Raw genomic sequence first — 24,746 nt, 5'->3', positions numbered from 1 at the left:
CCTCACACAATCCCGCCTGGTTAAACCCAGGATGGATTGTAGGCAGGCCAGCCTAAATGTTTCTAAGCTGCGAAGATGTTCCATTAGGGGGGTCCACGTTTCGCAAGCGTAGAGAAAAGACTTGAAGCTTCGTGCGGAGTGACAGACCAGGTAGCTTCCACACAACAGCGTTACGCAACCGATGCAAATATATTGCCGCTCGACTGATTCGGAGTGAGACCTCTGCTGTTAAACCGGAGCCGGTCAAGAGCGCGCACTGCCCACTCAGCACCCTCCCAATCACAGCCCTATAACCGCCGCACCACCACGGCCACAGCCGATCAACAACTTGACAACCACATCCACTGCGACACAACAACCACCACACACAACCACACAACCCAACAGCCACTCAACCGTGTCACACAACAACCACAACACCAAGTCAACAACCACAACACCAAGTCAACAACCACACGCACCACCACCCCCCTCCCTCCGCGCGTCCGCGCACACGCAGCGAGGAGGAGTGAAGTCCGCCGCCGCAGCCGCCGCAGCAGCAGCAGCAGCCCCCATGTCGTCGTCGTTGTTGTTGTTGCTTGGGGGGGGCCCGCGGGTCGCTCCCGGCTCCCGCCTGCTGGGCCCGCTGGGCCGGGCCCTGTCCCCGCGAGCCCCGGGGGCGGCTGCCCGCCGGGCCCTGCACTCGTCGGGGGCCTCCCCCACTCCCCAGCGGCGCCTGTCCGCCCCGCCGAGCGGCAACGAGCTGGCGCGCTGCGCCGGGGTGGCCTCCATGATGCGGCTGCCCGTGCGGGGGGAGGGCAGCGCGGGCCTCGACGCCTGCTTCGTGGGGACGCCCGTCGACACGGGCACCTCCAACCGGCCCGGGGCCAGGTGGCGGCCTCACCCCGTGACCCCCACACCGCCGTGACCCCCCCCCCGTGACCCCCCGCCGTGACCCCCCACTGTGACCCCCCGCCGTGACCCCCGTGTAGATTGTACTCTTAGGTTTTTCGGTAAAGTCACGTAGGTCGAATTATAAAATAAAATAGAAATAATACTTTTATTAATAAGAATTTTATTCATATTATTTCTATTATTTTTATTTATTTTTACCTACGTGACTTTACCGAAAAACCCTAAGAGTATGAATCCTTGCAGTCACGAAAGCTTCGAATCTAGAATCCGCGTAGATTGCAAGGGGGGTGAAGGCGGCACGCCGCCAAGGGGGGCGGGCGGGTGGTGCGCTCAGCCGCCTTCGTCTCCGCGGTGCCGGTGTCGGTGTTGCCGTGCGGGCACTGGGGGCAAGTCAGGTTCAGGCCGTCGTCACTCAGTCGAGGTCTCTCGCAATTCTTGCTCGCCGTGCGTAGCTCACACGTACACACACACACGCCTCACACACACACAGCTCACACGTACACACACACACAGCTCACACGTGTAGCCTCACACACACACAGCTCACACGTACACACACACACACCTCACACGTACACACAGCTCACACGTACACACACAGCTCACACGCCTCACACACAGCTCACACGTACACACACACAGCTCACACGTACACACAGCTCACACGTACACACAGCTCACACGTACACACAGCTCACACGTACACACACACGTACACACACACGTACACACAGCTCACACGTACACACACACACCTCACACACACACATCTCTCACACACACACCTCTCACACACACACCTCACACACACACCTCACACACACACACCTCACACACACCTCACACACACACATCTCTCACACACACACCTCACACACATACACGCCTCACACACACACACAGCTCACACGCCTCACACACACGCCTCACACACACACACAGCTCACACGCCTCACACACACGCACGGTATGTGCTGTGTTGCGGCCCCTGTTTACAGCTCCAGGCCTTGCGAGAATGCGCCCTTTCCGGGCGGTCTGGTCCATAGCCGTCTGTGTGTCATGAATATTGATACATGCCAGGTAAGAATCCACCGGCGGTTACGACATTAGCTTGGCACGCTATGATTTGAGGACCTTCTTGAGAGTCAGAAGCGCCTTTGCCACAGAGACGTCGTAATCGCTACAGTTGCTTGACAGGTTTTACGATTTTTTTTTCCAAATAATTTTGGGGTGGAGTTTTTAAAGTGTTTTCCACCGAGGCCCTCCCATGCAAATTCTGAGTGCAGGCTGATGACATTCCTGTTAACACGATCGGTTTAAATTAACCACGGGAAATGATTGAAGGCTTTAACAAAGAGGATAGTAACTAATAAAAGCCGCATGTATGTCTACGAATTGAAAAACATTTTTGAGAGACAGTTGAAACGTTACACACCAGAATGATGTACATCGTGGGTAATTTGTGAAGGACTACGATCACAATGATCCAATAAAGAGGTGCGTTAGAGCCATGTGATTACTGTTTAGCCATTCCACTGCGGGTAATTGAACTAATTAGGACTATGACACTGGCACACAATGGTCTATTCTTGCGAATAACGTTCGCTGTGAAACAGACGGCACGCCGTGTTTTTTTACGGTAAATGTGCCCGCAGTATTAATCTGGGCAGCCGCTGGGTTCGAACCGTGATTCTCTGCATTAAGCAGTGAACGCGCTGCCACTGTGCAGTTGACAATAACCTGCGGGGGCTCTCCCCCAAAGCCACGAATCTCCATGGTGGCATGAGAAATCTTTGTGTCGGTTTCAGTTATAGGCCACGTTTGCTGATTTTACACAGTCCTGCACTGATAATGCAGATGCCAGTAATCCACAGCGTTCTAAAGGGCTTTAGCAAGTTATGCTTATGAATCCTCGCATGCTAATTTTCTATGGGGCACTCGTTGGTCTGCTACTGACAAGGTCGCTTGTTCCACCGCTATGCAAGATGCAGGGATTTTTAATAGACTGATTTCGATTTAAAGCTTTCGTGACTGTAGGGATTCATCTTCTTGGTTCTTTCGATAAAGTCACGTAGAAGGAAATTAATAAAATAATAAAAATAAAACAATAAAATAATTCTCACGACGTTTCGGCCACAACGCAAGCAGCCGTATTCAGGTGGAGAACATTACACTTTAATACTATTTATTATTATACAATATGCTATACACTATACCATTGACCGTTGCGTGAAAGTACTAAGGAAGCTCCTACGCATTTCACAAGTAGTACTAATCGCATATCTGCATTTCCTATAAATATGCTAAATTCCTCTTGATATGTACTCCACAGGGAATGGATTATTTGCTCCGCTGCAAGCTTCCTACCACCACTCTCCCATTGACATATTTCGTTGCTTCCTCTTAGTACTTTCACGCGACGGTCAATGTATAGTGTATAGCATATTGTATAATAATTAATAGTATTAAAGTGTAATGTTTAATACAATGTATAAGATAATATATAGTATCGTAATTTTATAGTGAATATATAGCAGTGTGGTATACAGTTGGTTGGGTAGAATAATACATAGTGTAATATTACAATGTATAGTCTATAAGCATATTAGTTGCTGCGGCGCCATATTATTAACATTCCTTCCCTTTATTAATTCTAACCTTACTCCCTCCCTTTGATACTGCTAATCCTGCATAATGCATGGGCACAATGACTTTAAACCCCTCGCCAAACCTCCTACGCATTTCACAAGTAGTACTAATCGCATATCTGCATTTCCCATAAATATGCTAAATTACTCTTGATATGCAAATTATTTTGTCAAGACGCTCTTCGCCCCTCCATCCCAGCATAAATAGTCGCTCCAAGCCTGAGGCGTGCCATTGAGACTCTGCCTTCTCGACAGACCTGTTCTCCACCTGAAGACGGCTGCTTGCGTTGTAGCCGAAACGTCGTGAGAATTATTTGATTTTATTATGTTTTATTTTTATTATTTTATTACTTCCCTTCTACGTGACTTTACCGAAAGAACCAAGAAGATGAATCCCTGCAGTCACGAAAGCTTTAAATCGAAATGTTATTTTTATTATTTTATTATTTTCCTTCTACGTGACTTTACCGAAAGAACCAAGAAAATAGACTGATTGTTAACATTGTGTTTGCCAAGCGTGTCCGTGTGTGTCCTAATGTAATCTCAAGCAAAACTACTCTTCAAGTGCACAAGCCTAGGTGTCAAGACTCATGCCGAAGATTGATCTCGTATTTGTTGTATGTTTCAGGTTCTGTTTCTAACTGAAGGCTGCAAATGACCCATACACCGCTTAGATATAGCTCACTGCACGCATGTGAGCTTTGATGAAAGAATGTTGACAATCTTAATTGACAGGGAGCTTGGGCCAAAGGTCTTTTGCAGTGAATGGCAGTTGGAGATGTTGGCTGCATCACAAAGGCTGCATTTCACCTTCTGCATACAAGCGAGGACAATGTTTGCAAGTCGTGTTTCTATCAATGATCAGTCAAACGTGTAAACTCCAACTGTGGGATGGCAACAAAACGTGAATAGCAGCATAAAAGCCTACTTTTGAGCGTACTGCTCTATGAACCCGGCGACCTGCATTTGATTGCTGACCAAAGCTCACTTGAGCGAGCGGCAAGTGAAATCTGCACCGGCCCTGGGCCCCCTCCCCCCTTTCATAAACTGGCATTGATCACCGTGTAAAGAATGGCCAAATAAACCCCCTTAACTGATACGGTGTAGGAAGACCTTTAATCCAGCAGTAGATTGGCAAAGATATAAAGATTATTCAACAAGTAAAAAAAAGTTGTAAAAATTGTCGTTGCAACTAAAAGTACTTAATTCGATTTTTTTTTTACAGGTAAAAGTGCAGCCCTACAATTACTTGCTCATGCTACTGCTGGTGGAAGGGCTGTCACAGAGAGCCCCTGTAGAATTTTAAATAATACTGCAAATGTAAATCTTACAAAAACTGCCTGTGTAAGGCCAGATTCTCGTCTTCATGAAATGGAGACTTTTGTCACTTTTTAGTGAAAATGTGCAAAAGTCTCCATCACCAAGAATAGCGACTCTGGCACTTTGTGTCGTACAGAAACATCCAGAGTCCCAGTGGCTGTCAGGTCGAATGCTGAGGGCTTGGGGGGAGAATGTCTGTAAACTGATTCACAGACGAGAGAGTCCCAGTGGAGAAGCTTCATTTTATGCGCGATATTTTGCTCTTGCGTTGTGACCAGCCTGCTCGCGGTAACGCGGTAGACAGCAAACCCAGCAGACCTCTGAGGTCGCTCCTTGTCGCCTTGTTCACGATTCACCTCGTCGTGTGCGATGGGATGGTGTGAGCGGGAGGGTCCGTGTGTGCTGCTGACGCTGCTCTACTCAACTGCACCTCTTCATTGTGTCGTTACCTCAGTTTATTCTTGTGGCACGATGTCAAGTAATTAATGATGTTTTTTTCACGTGGGTGACCTAACGGCGGGGGGGGGGGGGGGACGTTCGCGTATTTTGTCATCGTCCCACCAGGTTTGGGCCGCGTCAAATCCGGAGTGAGTCGGTGATGATCCGTCCGTACAACAACTACACGCACGCCGCGCCCTTCGAGTCGCTGGCCGTAGCCGACATCGGGGACATCTACATCAACCTGTACAACCAACAGAAGAACGTGCAGCTCATCAGGGACGCCTACTCCACCATCATCTCCGGGGGCTGCCGGCCCCTCACCCTTGGTTAGCCCCTCCCTTGCACCACCCTCCTTACCATCTCACCTGCCCAGAGAATGATTCGAAAGTTATGCCCAGGTTACCTTAATCGGTAATTAACATGTAGCAGGTCACCATGATACCAGAGAGAGTCCACATAGGGAGGTCAGAAACTCACTTTCTGTAAATACCTTCCCCAACCAGCAGGCTGGGAGCCTCGGCTTGCTCACCCGTACTAGCCTCAGTTTGCTCACCGGCTATTCAATGCCGTACAACCTTTGCACTGTGTGGGATGTAGCAGAGGGTGACTGCAGCGAATGTAAACTCCCATTATAACTTTGGTTTCATTGTGGTTTATAAAAGGGTACCCCACAACCAAGGCTGGTACCAATTGTCTAGTACTCAAGGCTGGATGGTTAGGGTAAGGATAATTGGAAGAGCAGGTATCAATGGAAGATTGCCTAGTTCCGTGTGGGTTAGGAGTGAATCACAGTGTCACTCATCAGTGGTACCACTGGTTTAGTACCAGTGGCTGGTACCAACCCTCTCGCTCGCGCTGGACTACAGGGTAACGTCGGGTGTTAAATCATGATGTGGGTGGGTTCCAGGGATAACCCATAGGTTGCCATCCCTCGCCCCTCTCACCCCACCTCGCTCCATTGGACTGGGCTTCTCATGTGGCACGTTCCCCAGCTGATGGGCTCCTAGCCACCTGGGTAGTTGCCGTTTGTGTTTGTCGTGATAGCATCTCCCCAGCCGTCACACTGATGGGCAGGGAATCCAGTGCGTCAGTATGGAATTTGGCAAGCGGTGCTATGGGTTTGGCATCACATGTACCAAGAGGGCATGCGCCACATGGAATTATTACAAGGCACCATGTCAAGTGAGGCCAGCAGAGATCGTAATCCACAGTGGAAAATGTGTTCGTTGTAAGCTCTATCAAGCAGTCGTTTCGTGATTTTTACTCTTTACTTAGAGCAAGGTGAAATATCACAGTCGCGAGTGCATATTTGCACACCGATTTTCTATGTTTTAAATATAAATACGTATATTTTTCATCAGTGTTGTCGTAAGCCCCGCAGTCAGGCTCTGGGCACATGGGACGTGGTTAGAATGTGCACTCAAAATTAACTGAGCTCACAATTCAACATAGAATACGCTGATGCTTTGCACTCATTGGCACCCGTGGTCGTATTTACATGGCCTTAACGTCACTAAGACAGCCGGGCTGTGTGCGAGTAGAGATGTTCAACAAGGCGCCGTTTGCTTTTACATCACACTCTTCAAGCAGAGCATCTCGGGCTATTTACAATGATCAAATAAAGTCCTCAAAAAGCCATTGTCCTATTGATCCAGCTCCAAAATAAGCTAACTCAAACAAATATCTCTACATCTAAATCCGCCAAAGCCTCCCGTAAATTACGTAACTTTTATGTGGCCACTGCCACTCTGATCCTCTCTCGTCTGTTGTGAAAACAGATGCTGCTCCTCCGTCGCGAACCCCCTTCTGCACTCCCCTTCTCTCTTTGTTTTTCCCTCTCCTCTCATCTCATCAGCTTCACCCTCTCATACCCAACATCTTAGCCAGGTCATTCCTTTCCCCCCATCCTACTAGGCACTGCGTATGTATTCCTGCTGCTCATATTGAACCATACCCTCCTTTTTGTCTATCTTGGGGACTTCTATCCCGCCATCTCTTCCCTTTCCCTTTTCTTTCTACTTTTCTACACATTATATCCTTGAATCGACTGTTTGAAATCTTTGCCTGTGCCAGCAGTTAACAAGGTGTCCGTTGCTTTAAAATGCCATACTGAAGGAAATGTTTAAACCAAACCTAATGGGACAGTATTTTTTGTGTGGCTACTGGTAATTGGACTCGGACCATCTGGGGCTGGCTCCGTGCCCGAACGCAGTATTAGCCACCGGGCCACTTTGAATGAAAATTCCTTTTAACATATTCTTTGGGTCTTTCTGTAAAGTCACGTAGATAGGTTCAAAGAAAATAACAAAAAACTACGACGTTTTGATCGCAACACAAGCGGTCATCATCAGGAAAAGGGGGTTTGCCTCGAAAGGCAAACTGTTTATGAAGGTTTAAAATGGGCGTAGCCCAAGTGTCAGCAGCATGGGCGGGGCAGCTGATGTTAATGTAAGTGGTGGGCGGGGCAGTTGATGTTAATGTGAGTTAGGGTCGTTGGCGGCGCTCGTGGTGGGTTTCCACCAATTAAAGGGCTGCCGGGTAAAAAACGAGCATGTAAATGTAAGATCTTTGAGCGGCCTCCACGGCGAGCGCGCTGAGGTGGCTATGTTAATGGTAGAGATTACCATGTTAATGTGAGAGATTAGAATGTTCATGTGAGAGATTAGCGTGTTAATGTGAGAGATTAGCATGTTAATGTGAGAGATTAGCGTGTTAATGTGAGAGATTAGCGTGTTAATGTGAGAGATTAGAATGTTAATGTGAGAGATTAGCATGTTAATGTGAGAGATTAGCGTATTCATGTGAGAGATTAGCATGTTAATGGGAGATCGCAGAGCCGCCGCCACCTCTAGGTGGGCGTGCGAAAGTGGCTGTGTGAGAAATTTTACCTGTTAATGTAAAATCGGAGAGCCGAAAATAACAACTAACATTGGAATGTGGCAGGGTGGGAACATTACAATCAGTTATGACTTAAACTGGTTGATAACGTCCTTCCAATGATTGCTAAGTTTGTACCCATCTTCTCGGTTGAAATTGTGTCTATGTCTGTATATATGGATGGCATCATGAATGAATCTTTGTTGATAGCCAGTGGGTTTGCAAAGTACCTTCGTCTAAGAGAAATCTATTTTGTGTGAGCCCACCGCATTAAAACAATGATCAGCCACAACCGAGGTATTGGTCCTTCCGTGTTTCAGATCTGCCTTATGTTCACGAACACGGTCCGAGACATGTCTTATTTTATACATTTCTCAGAATTTCTTTCCCAATTAGGAGATTTAAAAAAAAATAATTTAAACATAGCGATAAAAAAAAATATTCACCATTGTGTGAGGTTTAACATCGTACGTTAGTTGCAATTAACTGCAGAAACACGACCTGGATGTTGTGGCAACATCCGTAGCGATCTGTGCGCTGCCCGCGTACAGTCAGCGAGTGGCACCCCGCTATGCCCCACCACGGCGCAATATTGAATGAGGCTGTAGAGTCAGAGCTGTCTCCAAGCTGTGCATGGCATGGTGCAGACAGGGAAGTGGGTATCCTCGTGACAGAGAGACGCAATACAGAGACAGAGGGAGAGATATGTGTGCACAAAGACATTGGGACAGAAATACTGAGACACGGAGAAACACACAAGCAGAAACAGATTAAGTACGAAGAGACAGACACAGAGATACATTTAGGAAGACAGATACATAGACGAAATTGGAGACACAGACAGTCAGACATAGAGACCGACACATAGAAACAGGAATATAATTGGGAAGAGACAAGGAGACAGAAAACAGAGACACAGAGAGAGAAACGTATAGACATAGAAACGTAGTTGTTTTACAAGACGCAGTAGGCTCATTCATTCGTCACGTCCCTGGTGGTGTAGGAAAGGGGCAGCTAGGACATCTATTTACAGAACACCGCACCACAGTAACGTGCATTGAATACCCTAATCTCCGGTTAAATTTAACACGAGTCTCCAGCTCGGGACAAATTTATAAATCTACACCGCACGATAATTGTATCCAGAACTCATTGTTCACAGCCTACAATGCACTAAATTCTTTGCCCTCAGAATCTGCAGCAATGACGTTTCATGTAACGGAGCCGCATTCGCTGAGCCGTTGTCGCAGATTGTGTAAGAGATGTAGTGTCTCAACGGTGCCTCCTTACAAGCTTAGCTGGCTTTGGTGAACAAGCAGCAACAAAAGGTGTATTTCACAGGGTGACGTCGGTCTTGCTAACCTAGGAACGATGATTGCTCCGTCGAGCACCACACCCAGCCAGACAGCGCGGCTCAGCCACATTTCGCATGTTGGATGTTGCAACATTCACCTGGCCCCTCTGTCCATACCGACAAAAGAACAACAGCTCCCTGCCAGAACAACACGGAGCTGTGCACCTCACCAGCACACCCCTGGCCTCACCAACACACTGCACATCTCAATAGCACACAACTTCTCACCAGCACTTAGCTTACCACCACGCTCATTTTAGCTGTGATCCAGAATTCTGGTGGCAAGGGTGGGTGGGTCACTTATCTTTGAAACTAGTAGTCCCGCTGGGCTACCAGGGGGCCGAGAGATCCCAGTCCTGCAAATGAAGAGAACAATGGGATAACACTGAGGGTGGAGGAGAGGAGGCAAATCTTGAATCTGAACTTAAGCAGGGGACGTAGTCCTCAGTGGGCAGCTGTCCAAGAGAGACAGTTCCAGACTGCGGGCTGAGCAGAGGAGCAGAGACCCCCCCCCCCCCCCCCCAGTGATTGGAGCGTTATCAGAGGAGTAGAAGGAGTAGGTGTTGAGAGTTGACCTTGGCTCCTGGAGCAGAGGGAAGTGAGGTGAGGGACGTGGTGGAATGAGCCATTGGACGGTCTCGTGGCTCGTGGAGTCTGGTGAGGCTCACATCTCTCCCCGTGAGAGGAATTCTCAAAATCTCCTGTTACAGGAGGCAGCTGGGTGGCTAGCAGGTCAGAGATTGTGGATTCGAATCCAGGCGGACGTCTGTGATTTAACCGGGTTCTCAAGATGGCCTCAGTCCGGGCACCGATCACTGCGATAAAAACAGTGACCTAACATTTTGGTTTCCACTTACTTTGGCTAAATTCCAGCTCTGAGAATTGATCGTAATGCGTCAAACATTGCTCTTCGTGGCAAGGCAGGTGGTTAATTGCTGCCCCTCATTCTTTTGACCGAAAGTGGCTTGAAGGGATCTCAGACGTAGCTCTGTGGTATCTGCTTCCATGGGCCGATGTCAAAGACGAGGGGTTACACTGCTCTTCAAGAGATCTGAATCGAGATTTTGTCTCTTGTCTCAATCTGGCTAAGGCTGGAGCTAAAGATAAAAGTATCTGAGCACTTCCTGCTTGATCTGGATAGCTGTGTTCCTCCACAGCTTCTGCAACCATTCAAGGTGTGCACTGCTTCATGCAAGTTTGCGTTGACAATGCGTCCATGTACACACCTTTTTCAAAGCCTATAGTTCTGCTGTATGGTCCCCGCCGTTCAAAGCTGGTTTTTTTCCATGCTTACAAATCTTGCGAGACTGCCAATGCACCATCGCCAAACAACAATTTGATTATCACCGCCTACGATCACATTCCTTTTATGAAGTAGTGCGCGTTTGTGTTCTGAAATGTTACATGAAAAGATGGAAACACATCCAGAGCAGTACAATGAACACGGAAACAGCAACACGTTCATCAATACCGCTGTGCGTGACCTTCGAATGAAATGTGTATAATGGGTGACGTGTCTGACAATGTTCCTTCTTGGCAGTACTTTAGTTGTTTACGTGTTGGTTTTAGTTACTGCAGCTACATACTATTAACACTCCTTCCCTTTATTAATGCTACCCCTATCCCCTCCCTTTGATGCTGAATTAGTACTATTCACATACCTGCATTTCCCATATCCTCTCCCTTTGATGCTGTTAATCCTGCATAATGCACATGCATATGTAGTACTAATCACATTCCTGCATTTCCCATAAATATGCTAAATTCCTCTTGATATGCAAATTCATTTGTCAAGGCGCCCAGCTTATATATATGCTCCAAGCTCGTGTGCTGTTTCATTCAGATGCTGTCGCCTCGACAGACCTGGTTTTTACCTGAGGACGGCTGCTTGCGTTGTGGCCGAAACGTCGTGAGAATTATTTTATTATGTTTTTTTTGTAATATTTTATTACTTCCCTTCTACGTGACTTTACCGAAAGAACCAAGAAGATCATGTGGCATATTTCACAACTGCTGTCCGCCACACCTATCAGCGACCCCCTCGTAAAACACCGGTGTCAGAATCACTTTTACCGGACACCCTGCGGGTAATCCCTATGCATTGTTCTCATGCTTTGTTTAATCTGTGTGAGAATTGGGTGCGGTTGTGCGGAATGCATCATCTCCCTTGTGAATGGCGGCGGTTGGAATTTTAGTCTGCACCGTGTGCGCCGCGTGACACTTTCATCTGTGCCCTCGTCCGTCCATCCGTCTGTCCATCCGTGTATGCAGGGGGCGACCACACCATCACATACCCCATCCTGCAGGCCTTCGCTAAGCAGTAAGGCTTCGCTTGCACTTTGGCTCACAGATCTCTCGGTAGCGGTGGGTCTTCAGGTCCGTGCATACATACTCACCGAACAAAGCACACGGTGAAGTAGACGACCAGGCCTGGTGCCTCGCGCCGACGCCGGCACGACTGGCACGGCGCAGGAGTTACGTCATGGGCAGCCAGGCCATATCATTTGCATTGACGAGCTTTGGTCATTTTCTTAGCAGACTGGAGACTAATCTTTTTCAAATCAGCTGGAAACAATGGCCAATGTGCACTGCACGAGGAAATAGTCGGGTTGTCAATGTTAATGTTGCGGCACGGTATGCGTTTGTGTGTTTCTTTGTATAACAATGTGTCGCCGTTTTCTTTATTTATAGACCCATGGGTTAGTTGACTTGTTAATCTGTTTTGCATGTGCTCTGAGATGGATTGCTGATGATGATGAAAAACCGAGGTCTTCGCTAGTGCTGACCTGATGCTCAGACTCTAGGGACAGTTGGCTGTGAGTGAGTGGTGACCTCAAGATGGTATTGATGTGATAGTGTTCTAGTAACGTGGCGGTGTTGGGAGTGAGGTGCGGCGTTGGTAGTCACAGAGCGGTGTTGAGAGTACATAGTTGTGTTGGTAGTCACGTGGCGGTGTTGGAGTGAGATGTGGCATTGGTCATCGCGGGACGGTGTTGAGAGTGACATAGATGTGTTGGTAGTCACGGGACAATGTTGGGAGTGATGTGACGGTATTGGTAGTTGCGGTGCGGTGTCGGTCGTCATGGGGCGGCGTGCGCTGCAGGTACGGCCCGGTGGGACTCATCCACGTGGACGCCCACGCCGACACCAACGACCTCATGCTGGGGGAGAAGGTAGCGCACGGGACGCCGTTCCGCCGCTGCGTGGAGGAGGGGCTGCTGGACTGTAAGCGCGTGGTGCAGATCGGCCTGCGCGGGTCGGGGTACTCGCCCGACGACTACAACTGGGGCCGCCAGCAGGTGCGGCAGCGGCAAGCACTGTCGGGTCGGGAGGCGGTTGAGGTGGCCGCTTGGGGAATTCATAATGCCCGTGTTGGGGGAACTGAGCCAACACCACCGAGGTCCCGGGCTTCGTGGCCGCCCCCGTGATTGAACCGTCGAGTTGATGGTCTTGGCCCTGGCACCGGTGATTGGTTAAAAAAGTCCAAGTGAGTTGCCGCTCGAATGGGCGTTGAAGCGGTGCTGCACTTCTATTTAGAGCCCAGAGCCTGCAGTGGAAATTCTGCGTGTTTATGAATGGAAAAGTCCAATCATAGAATAACCAGTAATGACTTCCCAACACGTATGGGTTTTCACTCAAATCTAGCCCTGGGAGTGTCAGGGCATTCGAAGTTGTGGATAGCGAGGCTGGTTTATATGTGTGTTTGTGTATGTGTTTACGGGGAGCGGTGGTGTCGCGGTTAGCGCGCCCTGCTACGATCTCAGCCGCCCGAGTTTGATTCCCACTCATGGATAAGACTAGTGACGAATATTTGAACCGATCCTGGTACGATGTGTAAACATCGTCACTGGGGAGACAAAGGCGGTGGGGCGTGGTGCCGGTCACCCACCCACCCCCGCGTGTTCCATGCGAGCCTTCATAGGCGCTCGCCCCAACAGTCTATTAAGGCTGTATGGGGGATCTTAGTGCATCTGTGTTTGTGTGCGTGTGTTCCCATGTGCACGCCGGCTGCAGGGTTTCCGCGTGGTGCAGGCCGAGCAGTGCTGGTTCAAGTCGCTCGCTCCACTCATGAAGGAGGTCACCCAGCAGATGGGCTCAGGTCCCGTCTACCTCTCCTACGACATCGACTCGCTCGACCCGGCGTACGCGCCGGGCACCGGCACCCCCGAGACCGCCGGCCTCACGCCCTCGCAGGTGGGCCCCGTCGACAGCAGGGCCACCGGGACACGGCTGGGCGGGAGGAGTGGGGGATGGTGACGGCGCAACTTATCGAGACGCCCGGCACGGCCGGGGAAGCGCCAGTGAGGGAGCCAGCATGTGGAGGCGTCGCTCAGGCTATCATCACCCGGCACGGAATGCCCGGCCACAGGAGCCACAGGGTTGAGAATCGCCAGCAGAGACGCAGTACAGTATCGATTTATGCAGCGGCGTCTAATTGCTAGCGCATAGTATGGCGCTGTCCTGAAAGTGTGGGTATGTTTATTTTATAGATAGAGCAGCAGAGGAGAAAATGAAGGTCTTAAGCCTCGACTTGAACAGGTGCAGGGAGCTAACAGCATGGACGGCTGGGAGAAGGGAGTTCCAGACCCGGGGGCAGCAATGGATAATGAGCGACCTCCCACTGACCATAGGTTGACTGCGGACTTTGACAGAAAGCCTTGGTTGCTGGGGCAGAGAGTGTGCGTGAAGGGGAGTAGAATGAGATGAGAGGAGCAACGTAGAAGAGTGTGTGGAGGGGAGTTGAGTGGGATAAGCAGAAGATGTAGGATAGTGCGTGGATGGTAGTTGAGTGGCATGAGAGGAGGTGAGGTGAGTGAGATGAGAGGGAGATGCAGGAGAGTGCATGGAGGGGAGTAGAGTGAGAGGTGAGAGGTAGGCAGGGGCGAGGACCTTGAAGACAGTGAGTGTGATCTCGAATTCGATCCGGGACTAGTTTGGGATCGAGTAGCGAAACCTCAGGGAAGGGAAGTGACAGTCAAGGAGCCACCAGTGGAGAGGGTGACCGGTCAAGGAGCAGCTTCCACATCAAGCACCTGGCGTTGTATGTCAACTGCAATGGTGTTTACACAAAATTTTTCGGGTTCCTCCCTTAACATGCGCTACTTTGAATTACAGTCTTGAGGGAAACTGCCCTAGACGTGATTTTTGCAACCGGCCATTCGAGCGGAACCAGCAGTCGGCTTTGCACGTCCAGAGCACCCCCTTCAGAGCCAGCGTGAGTCATCAGAACCCCAGACGACCCCGACGAGGAGTCGAGAGGGCAGCACCAGTGCAGCGTCGCACAAACGGCGATATATCTCCGTGACTTCATGAGACACACGGAGATTTGCAACGGGTGGCCGGGGAAATCGGCTTACTACTATTTAGCAACTCGTGTATGTGTGTGTTTCCATGTGTGAGAGTAGGTCATTGTGCGTCAGTGTCATGGCCCAAATATGCTAAATTTCAAATTAACCACAAATTACTCATTTGGAATCTACAAAGTGATCACCGCCTTCTACTGGGAAACTTTGGCAGGACCCTCCTGAAAACAGTCATTGGACTCCGTGAGGCTGTCCTCAGTAAACTAGCGCAAGAGTAACTCTCTCAACAAACTTGATACGCTGACAATACACTTCTTTCACACATCTATTCCTCCATATAACCATTTTTATTTTTGACACAACCCATCTGCCCCGTGGCCTTCTGGTAAAGCATAATATCAGCAGCATTGATTTATTACAAGCAGACTCTGGACTGGTTTTAGACACACGGTGTGAGAGCAGAGAAAAGTAACACAGATGATATCAACGTGACGGTGCAAGCAAGACACACAGAGCAGTGAATTCTTGAATAAGTTCTTTGACCCTCAATCGCGACACTCCAGAGATTCACGGTGGCAGCACGGAGTTGAAATGTGAACTGAACACCGCGCTCCAGGTGCGTCACGATGCACTGATTCGTCAGTTAATCACATTCCTGCACGCAGACGGCCAAATGGCCCAGAGGTCCCACACCTCTAATGATCACGGTTGGCTACGTGCGGTGCGAAAGAAGTCCAACATAGATATAGGTCAGAGCACTGCTGAGATTCTGGATCCGAATGGAGGATTCGGCCGCCTGGCATCACACGAGGTCCCCAAGTGGAGTGAGTTGGTGGCCTCCGGCAGGTCACCAATGATTGTACGAACAAACAAAAAAGGATGACATTTAATTTGGTTTTCCGTGTTATTTGTCCCAATTCCAGCTGTTGGAATTGAATCCTCAACTTAGTTTCATGCGTTGGACTTTACCCTTTTAGCTGGCTGGGTGGGAAGGTGCTGCCCCCTATTGTATGACTTGCAGGTAGCTCTGAAATTCACTTCTGTAGACCATTCCCGAACATGAAGGCACTGCTCTGCCAGATTTCGAAATTACGTATCTGTCTGATGACATGACAGCACAATAAAGATAAAATTGAAGGAAATTTTTTTTTTAAAGGAGAGCGGGGTGCTCACCGTGTCGCCCCCAGGGTCTGGAGATCATCCGTGGCTGCAGGGGCCTCAACCTCGTGGGCTGTGACCTGGTGGAGGTGTCGCCTCCCTACGACACCACAGGTGAGTTCCCACGTCCCCCACGCGCAGCGGCAGCAGCGCACGGGGCAGCCTCACATAGGGCAGCTGTAGCGCTCCATCAGTGCAAGTCTGTGGGAGTGTGTGCATACGGGGAGTTCAAGGTGGCCAGGCGAGGCATTGGCCAAACACCCCAACGTGCGGCCGCGCCGACCTTCGCGAACAGCGCCTGCCGCGACTGTGCGTTAACGGCTACGCGGGGGCTCCTGCGTGCGCGCGTAGGCAACACGGCCCTGTTGGCGGCCAACCTGCTGTTCGAGATGCTGTGCGTCCTGCCGGGAGTGAAGTACCGCTGCGAGCAGAGCGGCGACGGGGGCAGCGTCACGCACGAGTAGCGGCCTCGCCCAGCGGCCGCAGGGGCCAGGGCCTCTCGCGAGCTCTCACGCGTGTGGCCCGCGTCCACCAGCACCAACTCCCCTGGGATGTGCCACACACAGAGCACCTCTGAGCTCGCTCCGCACCCCTCTAGTGAGATGGCCTAAATATACAATTACACACAGATTAGTGTGAAGGCCGGAATGCTTTGATTGGCTCAGGGGAGGTCTTCATCCAGATGTTAATTGAGCATGGTTGATGATGACATTTAGTAAACTCACGGGCGAAAATTGTGCCCATAACTCAGACCTCGGTAGGCGTCGTGCTTTGCTTGTCGTCACACGTCCTGGCCTCTGCTTGTGCCTACGCCAGAGGGGACTTGTTAATGAGCCACGTGTCGTTTGCTCTTTCACCGCGTTTCCAGATCCAGGGAAATGCAGCGTACGCCATTGAATGTAACCATAATGACAACCAATGTAGGGTGCAGGTCGGTCAACTCGGCAGGGGCCAGAGTTACCATCGACGTGCAGGCGGGCGGGCCAGCGAGCGCCGCTGGCTGCCAGTAGGCGGCTCTGGCGAGCAGGCGGTCCCCGACCGCACACCACGCTCCGCTGCCATCGTGGCAGACTTGTGGTTTACTGCCCAGGTCGCTGATTCAGCTCGTTATTTGAGAGGGGACCGGCGCAGCGGGGCCAGGACGAATCCGGAGGGGGCGCCCACTGGTGGTTGTTGGGCACGCGACACGTCGCCCAGGCAATGGAGCCCCAGGTCACACGGAGGAGGCTGCGCGTGGCCGCCCGCTCTGGAGGTCACGTTGATCCCACAGCCGGTCACGCGCGTGAGTCGTTGGCAGGGTTGTTGTTGTTATCCAAATTTCAACACGTTCGTCATTAACACTGCCCATAAAACATACACACATATATATAAAAAGGAGTGGCCCATTTTCACCATCTGCTATGAAGAAGTGCCTTTGCCAAGTACTGTGTATGTTTATAGTTTTCTCTTTACGGCAGTACTTTTAAGGAACATGTCGAGCCCTTGCTTTCTGTGCTTATGCCCCTCTGCCACCGCGAAATCACAAAGAATAGAACGTTATTACTGATAAGAGATGATTACGAATCTCAAGCAAGCAATGACCTGGATGGTGTAGACACAAAGGCTGTGATCGTCATGAATGTTTGAAATGACCACGTATCAGGTTCACACGCTGTGAATGCTGGAGACAGAAGATTTTAAGTATACATTTTTTAATTTGGCATTAAAAAATATACACATTCTTAAATCTTTAACATTCCAATGCGGTGGCCGGGTGGCTATTAGGTCAGGGCACTGAGCCCGGCACTGCTGAGATCCTGGGTTTGAATCCAGGTTTCAGCCGCCCATGAATAAATCTGGTTCTCAAGCGTAGCGAGTTGATGATAGTCTCATCCGGTCACCAGTGACTACCAAAAACACATACATTTTGGTAATGGTCTTAATGTGGCAAAATTCCAGTTTAACCGGCACCCATAATGCAGGTTAACCGGCATGCGATGAATATGACTCTCGGGGGCAGAACAGGTGGGAAAGTGCCGCCACTAAGTGTGGAGGGCATCTTGGAAGGGATCTCAGAGGTAGCTCCTTGATGTCTGCTTCCAGGGCCGTTTTCAAACACAAAGGGTTGCACTGCTCTGCCAGAGATCTAAATGGAATCTTTGCGTCACCCATAGCGCGATCATGTTGACATTGGGGGAAAAGACAAACAATATTTTTCATCTTCGTTTCGTTGCGTGTGTCTTTATTTACCCACAAATCGCTCCAGAGTTACAGGGTTCAATTCCTAACTTTCTGCAGATGCAGTGGTGAATGTATCGAACAATTGACCCACCTCCCAGGTCTTTTGTGCATTAAATATAATCATTAACTGTGATCTTCATCAGAATCTTAATTAATCTTGGAGAAGCCCGATGAGAAATTAAGCTCTTTTTCACAGATGTCCAGTAATGAGATAATTAACTCATTAAATCGTGAGATTCGCTATAATGAGCATGCGTGTCCCGTGTTTACTCCTCTCAGTGATGTGGTCGTTGTAATAGATGTAGTTTTGCAAGAAAAACCCACATTGCTTCCACCACAATCACCACCACTGCCATCACTAGCATCATCACAATATCCAGCAACAGACTTGCGCCGCCCCGGGTGGGTATCAGCATGAACGCGTGGGGGGGGGGGGGGCTTCCATGGCCCCGGTTCGATGCGAAAGCCAACGTGGAGCTGGCTGTGGGGACCCACGGCTCAAATAACGCCGACAGCCCGCTTCACACGTCTGCTCAGCCGAAGCGGGAGTCTCCATAGCACCGCCCGAGCGTCACCTGCGGCCGCACCCGGCAGGGTTCCACGGGCGCACGCCTGGGATCGAGCACTCTGGACGGAAGTAAGGGTTGGCGAATCGCGCAACATTTGTGAAACTCACAAGCCCACGAGGCTGCGAAGTTGCTTAGAGATTGCAGTGCAGCAAGTGGGTTCATGAGCACATCTGCATGGATCTTTGAGTGGTATCGCTTGGTTACACATGGTGGCTTTTCACTGGGTACTCCAGCCTCTTTGTACATGCGAAACGTTCCTCAAAGAGTCAGCCAGTGGCTTTCTGTTCACCTGAGCATTGAGGTGGTGCTCATCTCCTGTTTATAGCTCTAATCCAGTTGTGGGAATTCCATATTCCTATGACGGGGGCGAATTTATCCAGAGGACAACCACCGTTGACTTCCCCACAAAGTGGAACTCGTGTTATTGAATCTCGAGGGATGATGGGCTGAATCAACCCCATACAGGATTTTCACTCACTTCCTATTGCGAGCCACCTTCTCTTGCAATGAGACACCTGGCTGGGTATCTGAGGGGAACTGGCCAAACCAAAGAGGTGAGGTTTGGGCTCTCCTGGATATAAAAGGAGTGACATTACTTATGATAGTGTGCAAGGCTGCTTGTTGCAGAGACCTCTGTGGAGGAGCCACGCGTGGGTTTGCGAGCCTGGGGCAGGCGGTGCCCAGATGAGAGATCGTGTTCGATGGGACGCCGTGAACTCAGTGCAGCTAATTATATGCAGTGTTTAGTCGGGGCTTTTCCAGGAACTCTTCCCCACGCGCTGAGCAAATAGAACATATGTAGGATTGATTTCACGCTCAACATATATATGTAGCTCTCTACGAAATAAATAAGTCGCTCGCTCAGTATCATTTTTAGATGCTTCCAATCGGCTGCTCATTTACCCACCCAGTCCCTCACTCACCAATGTCCTTACCCATCCACTCGCCCAGTCACGACATTGCCCACTCATCAAGGCACTTGCCTGTTTACTCGCACAACTCACTTTCTCACCTCTCAAACGGTTACTCACCCACTCATCAATTCAGTACCACTCCATTCACACACCCAGTTATTCACCCATCCCCTATACCATCCACTCACTCGCTCAACTACTTAGTTACTCATCATCCATCCACCGATCCACACGACTGTGTTAGGTTATAACTGGGGTCCACGTTGGGGCAAGCGGTGAAACTTGTATTAGCATTGTGGCTCATGCAGGAAGTTAGGATCTATTCTTCCACCACAGGCGTCGTGCCAAATGTATTTGCAGGCTACTGCTGCTGCTTCTGAGGCACGCAATACGGTTGTGTTCATAAAGCCGTGCCACTATTATTCACAGGCACATGCTGGAGCCAGCTCAACCAGTCTCCATGGCACTTTGTGTACACGATCAAACGGGCGTGTCGGTGATACTGCGTTAGCAGTGGTGCACAGGGGCACAGTTAACAAAAAACTCAACACATTCGTCAAATAATATCGTGGCCCTGAAAGAAAACATAAAATAGGCGACATTTCAGGAAATGGCCCTTCATCGCAGGTAAGAGGTTATTTTGACCCCCACGGTCGGGGTCAAAGGTCCTTTTTCCCCGAGAGAGCGTCTGCTGTTGACAAGCGCCACCGGTGCCATCTCGTCGAACTCAGTGGACTCCTCGCCATGCCGGCCGCGCTGGCACACGCTTGTGGTCCAACGCTGCGGAAAAACGTGTTGATGGACTTCGCAGATCCAGTATCGATTGGACATCTCACAAAGCCAATGGGATGCAAGGTTCCCAGATGGCGGTACAGCATGTTGGGGTTAACCCATCTTTGTGAACCTTGGGAGGTTTATCTCTGTAATGTGAGTGTTGAGTTTCTTACCAACAAACAACATGCACGAATGGAATGTCACCAATTGAGCAAATTCAGCATTCTACTGTACCGAGACTTGGCGAGGCTTCGCTGTGTGGACAGCACTATTGGTAGTATTACTACAGTCTGTGTTGATGTGTAGAGTCTTGGCCGTCCGCGCTGTCGACTGCACACAAGATGTAGGCGTCACCACAGCACTTTGGTTTGTCGCTCTCCTATCTTACCTCAATGTTGCCCAACGGCAGATTGCGAGGCCTCGACCTCCCTCGAAGACCGCTATCGTCAACTCAACCGAATCCGCACAACAGGACACGGGCGCTGACGCCAGCTTCACGAGTGGAAGAGGAGGGATGTTACCCCAGGTGCGACATTTGGAACATATCGCATCAATCTGCCCTGCACTTAGATCTGCTGCGGCAACGCCGCTTCATTCCTCCACCCGGCATCTCAAGAAGCCACCGAGTGAATCGCCTAACAAGATATCCCTTTGTGAGCGATTCCCGTCGTACAAAACAAGACTCCGGTTAAAGCGACAATCGCACAATCTCCAGACAACTCATTGCTTGCGTAAGAAATATTTTTTGTTTATTTCTTTTTTTTTTGTAAGTTTAGTGTCAGCGTAAAAATCACTCGTGCACAGACGAGACTAGGCGGCTCGGGTAAGCCGGGATGGCGCCGTGGTTACTCATTGACGCGTCTCTCCGTGCGGTGGGAACAGGGGTCGGTGGTGGCACCTTACGGTCACCCCGGTTACACAACCGCAATTCCACCCATCTCACCACGCCGTGGCCACCCAGCCCCGGTTCAACTTCTGCCTGTTACAGCTGCCCGGGATTTTTGTGGGAAATCGACAAAGTGTGACAACGTCCGCTGCGAGGTTGGCATCAAAGCCCTGCCTTCGCCGTGACGTTTTAATAAAGTTAATACGCCCGTGAGCGCCGGCGTCGCGGCCAAAAGAAAAGCATGACAAATAATCTGCAACTTAAGCAACCTTAGTAGCTATCCCAATGTAAAACTTGGGGTCATCCAGGCGTCCCTTCAAAAGTCACGAATCTCAAAAGTGCTCTCGCCTGGCTCATAAGGTTAAGTGAAATGTTAATAACCACATAAGGCAACAGGAAAGTGCTTGGTTACAGTCCAGAACGTACACGGGGTCACAGCCCCCGGTAGGGGGCTACTTCGTGGGTGTCCCTGGTCCTGCTGGGACGACCTGGAGGTCCCAACTCAGCCCAGGACCCAGAGTGGGAGACCCTGCCGGGGTTGGAAGGGGCAGCTCAGCCAAGCCGCTCGAGCACCTCCTTTTGGCACGTGGAGACGTGTGTGCGAGTGTTGTCGGTCCTGTGTCTGTGTCCCGTGTGTAATGCCCTGCGTAACGTGTGTGCTTGTGTGTTTAGTGAGAAGTGTCCAGCTGCACATCACACATCCATCCATCGCAGCGGTGCAAGTGTTCCCCGTGTACTCGGACGCACGCAGTGTCGCAGTGCGCCGATTGTTAGGCGCATATCTCCCGTACGCAGTGTTCCTCGATGCACCGCGGTCCAGAGTCCGCGTCCGTCCCCGTCTCCGAGCCCGCGGCGCGGAAGTGGTGGTGGTGGTGCCGCTATCCCAGCAGCACCTTCTGCACGTGCCTGGGTTCCACGCGGCCCGCCGAGTCGTCCTCGGACTCTGCGTCGCTGGGCGAGGTGGAGCCGCCGGGCGGCGAGGAGCACTGCGGCGAGCACAGGTAGTGCATGAGCGGCAGACGGTACTTGCCGCAGAAGTCCACGAACTTGATGTGCCGGACGCGCGCGTCGAAGTAGACGCCGGCGCAGCGCGGGTTGGGGCACTTGCTGGCCGAGTCCAGGTAGCGCGCCACGTGCTCGGGCAGCTCGGCGCTCGTGTAGGGCACCGAGTGCGCCCGCACGGCGCGGGCCGCCAGCTCGAGCAGGGCGGGCGGGCGGAACGCCTGGTCGCGCACGAAGCGCACGACGAGCGGGTTGCCGCGCAGGCTGAGCTCGGCCAGCCCCACCAGGTGCAGGATCTCCCGCGGCAGGTACATGAGCAGGTTGTTGTGCAGGCTGAGCGAGCGCAGCGCGTGCATCTGCGCGAACTCGGGCGGGATGCTCTGCACGCGGTTGTCGCAGAGGCCCAGGCAGGCGAGGCGGGGCAGCAGCGCCAGTTCGGGGGGCACCGACGAGATGGCGTTGCCCCCCAGGTACAGGACCTCGAGGGCCGAGAGGCGCGAGATCTCGGGCGGGATGGAGCGCAGGCGGTTGCCGCCCAGCGAGAGCGACCGCAGGCGGCCGAGCGACAGCAGCTGCGGGGGCAGCTCGCAGAAGCGGTTGCCCGACAGGTTCAGCGACTCGAGGCTGTGGAGGCGGCCGAAGTCCTTGGGCAGCGACGAGGCGTCCAGCCGGTTGTTCTTGGCCAGCAGCGTGCGCAGGGAGGCGAGCGCCGTCAGCTCCTCGGGCAGCGCGACGAGCGCGTTGGAGCTGACGTCGAGGAGCGAGAGCGCCGTGAAGGAGGAGAGCGCGGGCGGCAGGCGCGCCAGCGCGTTGTGCGTCAGCACCAGCTGCTGCGTGGAGACGCGCGCAGCCGCGTCCACCGCGGCCAGGGAGAGCTCCGCGGCGTCCAGACGCGACAGGATCAGCACCCGCTCGCCCTGCAGCTCCTCCAGCACGTCCATGCCGAGGGCGCGGGCGGAGAGGACGGGGAGGACGAGGGGGTGGACGGAGCGGACACGGCGGGCGAGGGCTGTGGGTGGAGCGGCGTGCGGGTGGACAGGCGGCGCACTCGGCTGTCGCGCGGGAGGTGGAGCTGGATGACGATGAGTGCTTGCGACGAGGGTCAGGTGAAGCTGGTGGTGATAAGAGTTTAAAGTTATGGCGGTCAAGGGTTGAACGCGACTATGTCGAGCTGTTGCTGATGATGGTGCTGATGATGGTGCTGCTGCTGCTGCTGATGGTGCTGTTCCCGTCACGCGGATCCCCGGGCCGCGCTCACACCGAGCCCGCGGTCTCCTCGCTCGCCACCGCCATGGGCGCGGACCTCACCGCGCGCAGCTCCCCCCAAGGCAAAGAGGCCCGCGGGCTGTGACCGCGACCCGGGGGGGTGAGCGGAGCGGCGGCGGCGGCGGCGAAGGCGGCAGCAGCAGCGGGAGGAGTGGGAGCAGGGGGAGGGCCCCTCAGGGCCCCTCCCTCCCTCCCTCCGCGTCTACCACGCGAGGCCGCTCGCGGCCATCTTACGTGGGGAGACCGCGTGGTACTGCACGGGGGACGACGACGACGGGACCCGCGACGTCTTCGCGCGCCGACGCTGTCGCAGGCGGCCTCGTGCAGTGCGATTGGGCGGCATCCACCCCCACTCAAGATGGCTGCTGTTAGTTGTGGCGCGGACACGTGGGGAGGCGTGCACCACCCCCCTCCCCAGCCCCGCCTCCCCAGCCCCGCCTCCCCAACCCCCCCTCCTCAACCCAGCCCCCCCCCCGCTGGGCACGAGCCCCTCCTCCCCCCCTCTCTCCCCGCCGGTGACGTGCGCACGAGGCGGGGCGGACTCCGTGGCCGGGCTGCGTTATAAAAGCGTTGCACAAGAAGAGCCACACGGGGCATGTTGAGTAAGAACACGGCACGTTGTTCTGTTCCAGTGTTGTGGCGTCACTGGCGTGCTCACGTATGCACGTTTGATATCTGCTGGTGAGTCAGATGCCTTCTGTGACCCACCGTGAATCATAACGCACGTACCTGGGCTGGAGTGATTCGAAGGCATGGGCCAGATCAACTCAATAACGGTAGGAGGCTGCTAGACTTTTGTGCAGCCCATTGGCTTGTAATCACCAAAACACTGTTCCGGCATCGGCACATCCACACAACATCATGGATGCACACCAGGTCCAAGCAAAAACATCTGCTGGACTACACCTTGATGGAACAACGGATGCGAACCCTATGTCCTTGACACCAGCACCGACTTTGGAGCTGATCTCTCCACTGTCATTTGTAAGATGGGCCTGCCATTCTTCCACTGCCGTTCACCTAGGATCCCATTCAAACTCAAAATAGCCTGGGATCAACAAGTTGATGAAAGTTGCAAGTGAAAATTGCATCATGCCCCTTCCTGATGCGGAGGGGAAAT

General features: G+C 52.0%; 2 protein-coding genes across 3 annotated transcripts; one reads left to right on the top strand and one right to left on the bottom strand.

Annotated features, from left to right (window-relative positions):
* The first annotated feature begins 245 nt into the window (after positions 1-245).
* On the top strand, positions 246-18,465 carry AGMAT (agmatinase). Of its 2 annotated transcripts, none has more exons than XM_061568232.1 (7): positions 246-870; positions 5,427-5,629; positions 11,806-11,854; positions 12,638-12,833; positions 13,549-13,728; positions 16,025-16,109; positions 16,347-18,465. In XM_061568232.1, the coding sequence occupies exons 1-7, from the start codon at positions 554-556 to the stop codon at positions 16,457-16,459; spliced, it is 1,143 nt and encodes a 380-aa protein (XP_061424216.1). In that variant the 5' UTR covers positions 246-553; the 3' UTR covers positions 16,460-18,465. The 2 variants fall into 2 exon arrangements, with proteins under 2 accessions (XP_061424216.1, XP_061424217.1); XM_061568233.1 differs by lacking the exon at positions 246-870 and adding an exon at positions 1,101-1,338.
* Positions 18,466-21,199: 2,734 nt separating this feature from the next.
* On the bottom strand, positions 21,200-24,024 carry LRRC58 (leucine rich repeat containing 58). Its single transcript, XM_061568033.1, has one exon. The coding sequence runs from the start codon at positions 23,299-23,301 to the stop codon at positions 22,237-22,239; it is 1,065 nt and encodes a 354-aa protein (XP_061424017.1). The 5' UTR covers positions 23,302-24,024; the 3' UTR covers positions 21,200-22,236.
* Positions 24,025-24,746: the final 722 nt, after the last annotated feature.

This window comes from Lethenteron reissneri, chromosome 40 (assembly GCF_015708825.2).
Source record: "Lethenteron reissneri isolate LAM-NWPU_2019-01 chromosome 40, ASM1570882v1, whole genome shotgun sequence".
In the NCBI taxonomy this organism is placed as follows: Eukaryota; Metazoa; Chordata; class Hyperoartia; order Petromyzontiformes; family Petromyzontidae; genus Lethenteron; species Lethenteron reissneri.
This window is presented reverse-complemented; position numbering and strand designations above follow the sequence as displayed.

Excerpts from the sequence above, each read along its gene's own strand:
- LRRC58 (XM_061568033.1), bottom strand. The coding sequence starts at position 23,301 with ATGGACGTGCTGGAGGAGCTGCAGGGCGAGCGGGTGCTGATCCTGTCG.
- AGMAT (XM_061568232.1), top strand. The coding sequence starts at position 554 with ATGTCGTCGTCGTTGTTGTTGTTGCTTGGGGGGGGCCCGCGGGTCGCT. Across the intron at positions 871-5,426 it reads TCCAACCGGCCCGGGGCCAG|GTTTGGGCCGCGTCAAATCC; the intron begins GTGGCGGCCTCA and ends TCGTCCCACCAG. Across the intron at positions 12,834-13,548 it reads ACAACTGGGGCCGCCAGCAG|GGTTTCCGCGTGGTGCAGGC; the intron begins GTGCGGCAGCGG and ends CGCCGGCTGCAG.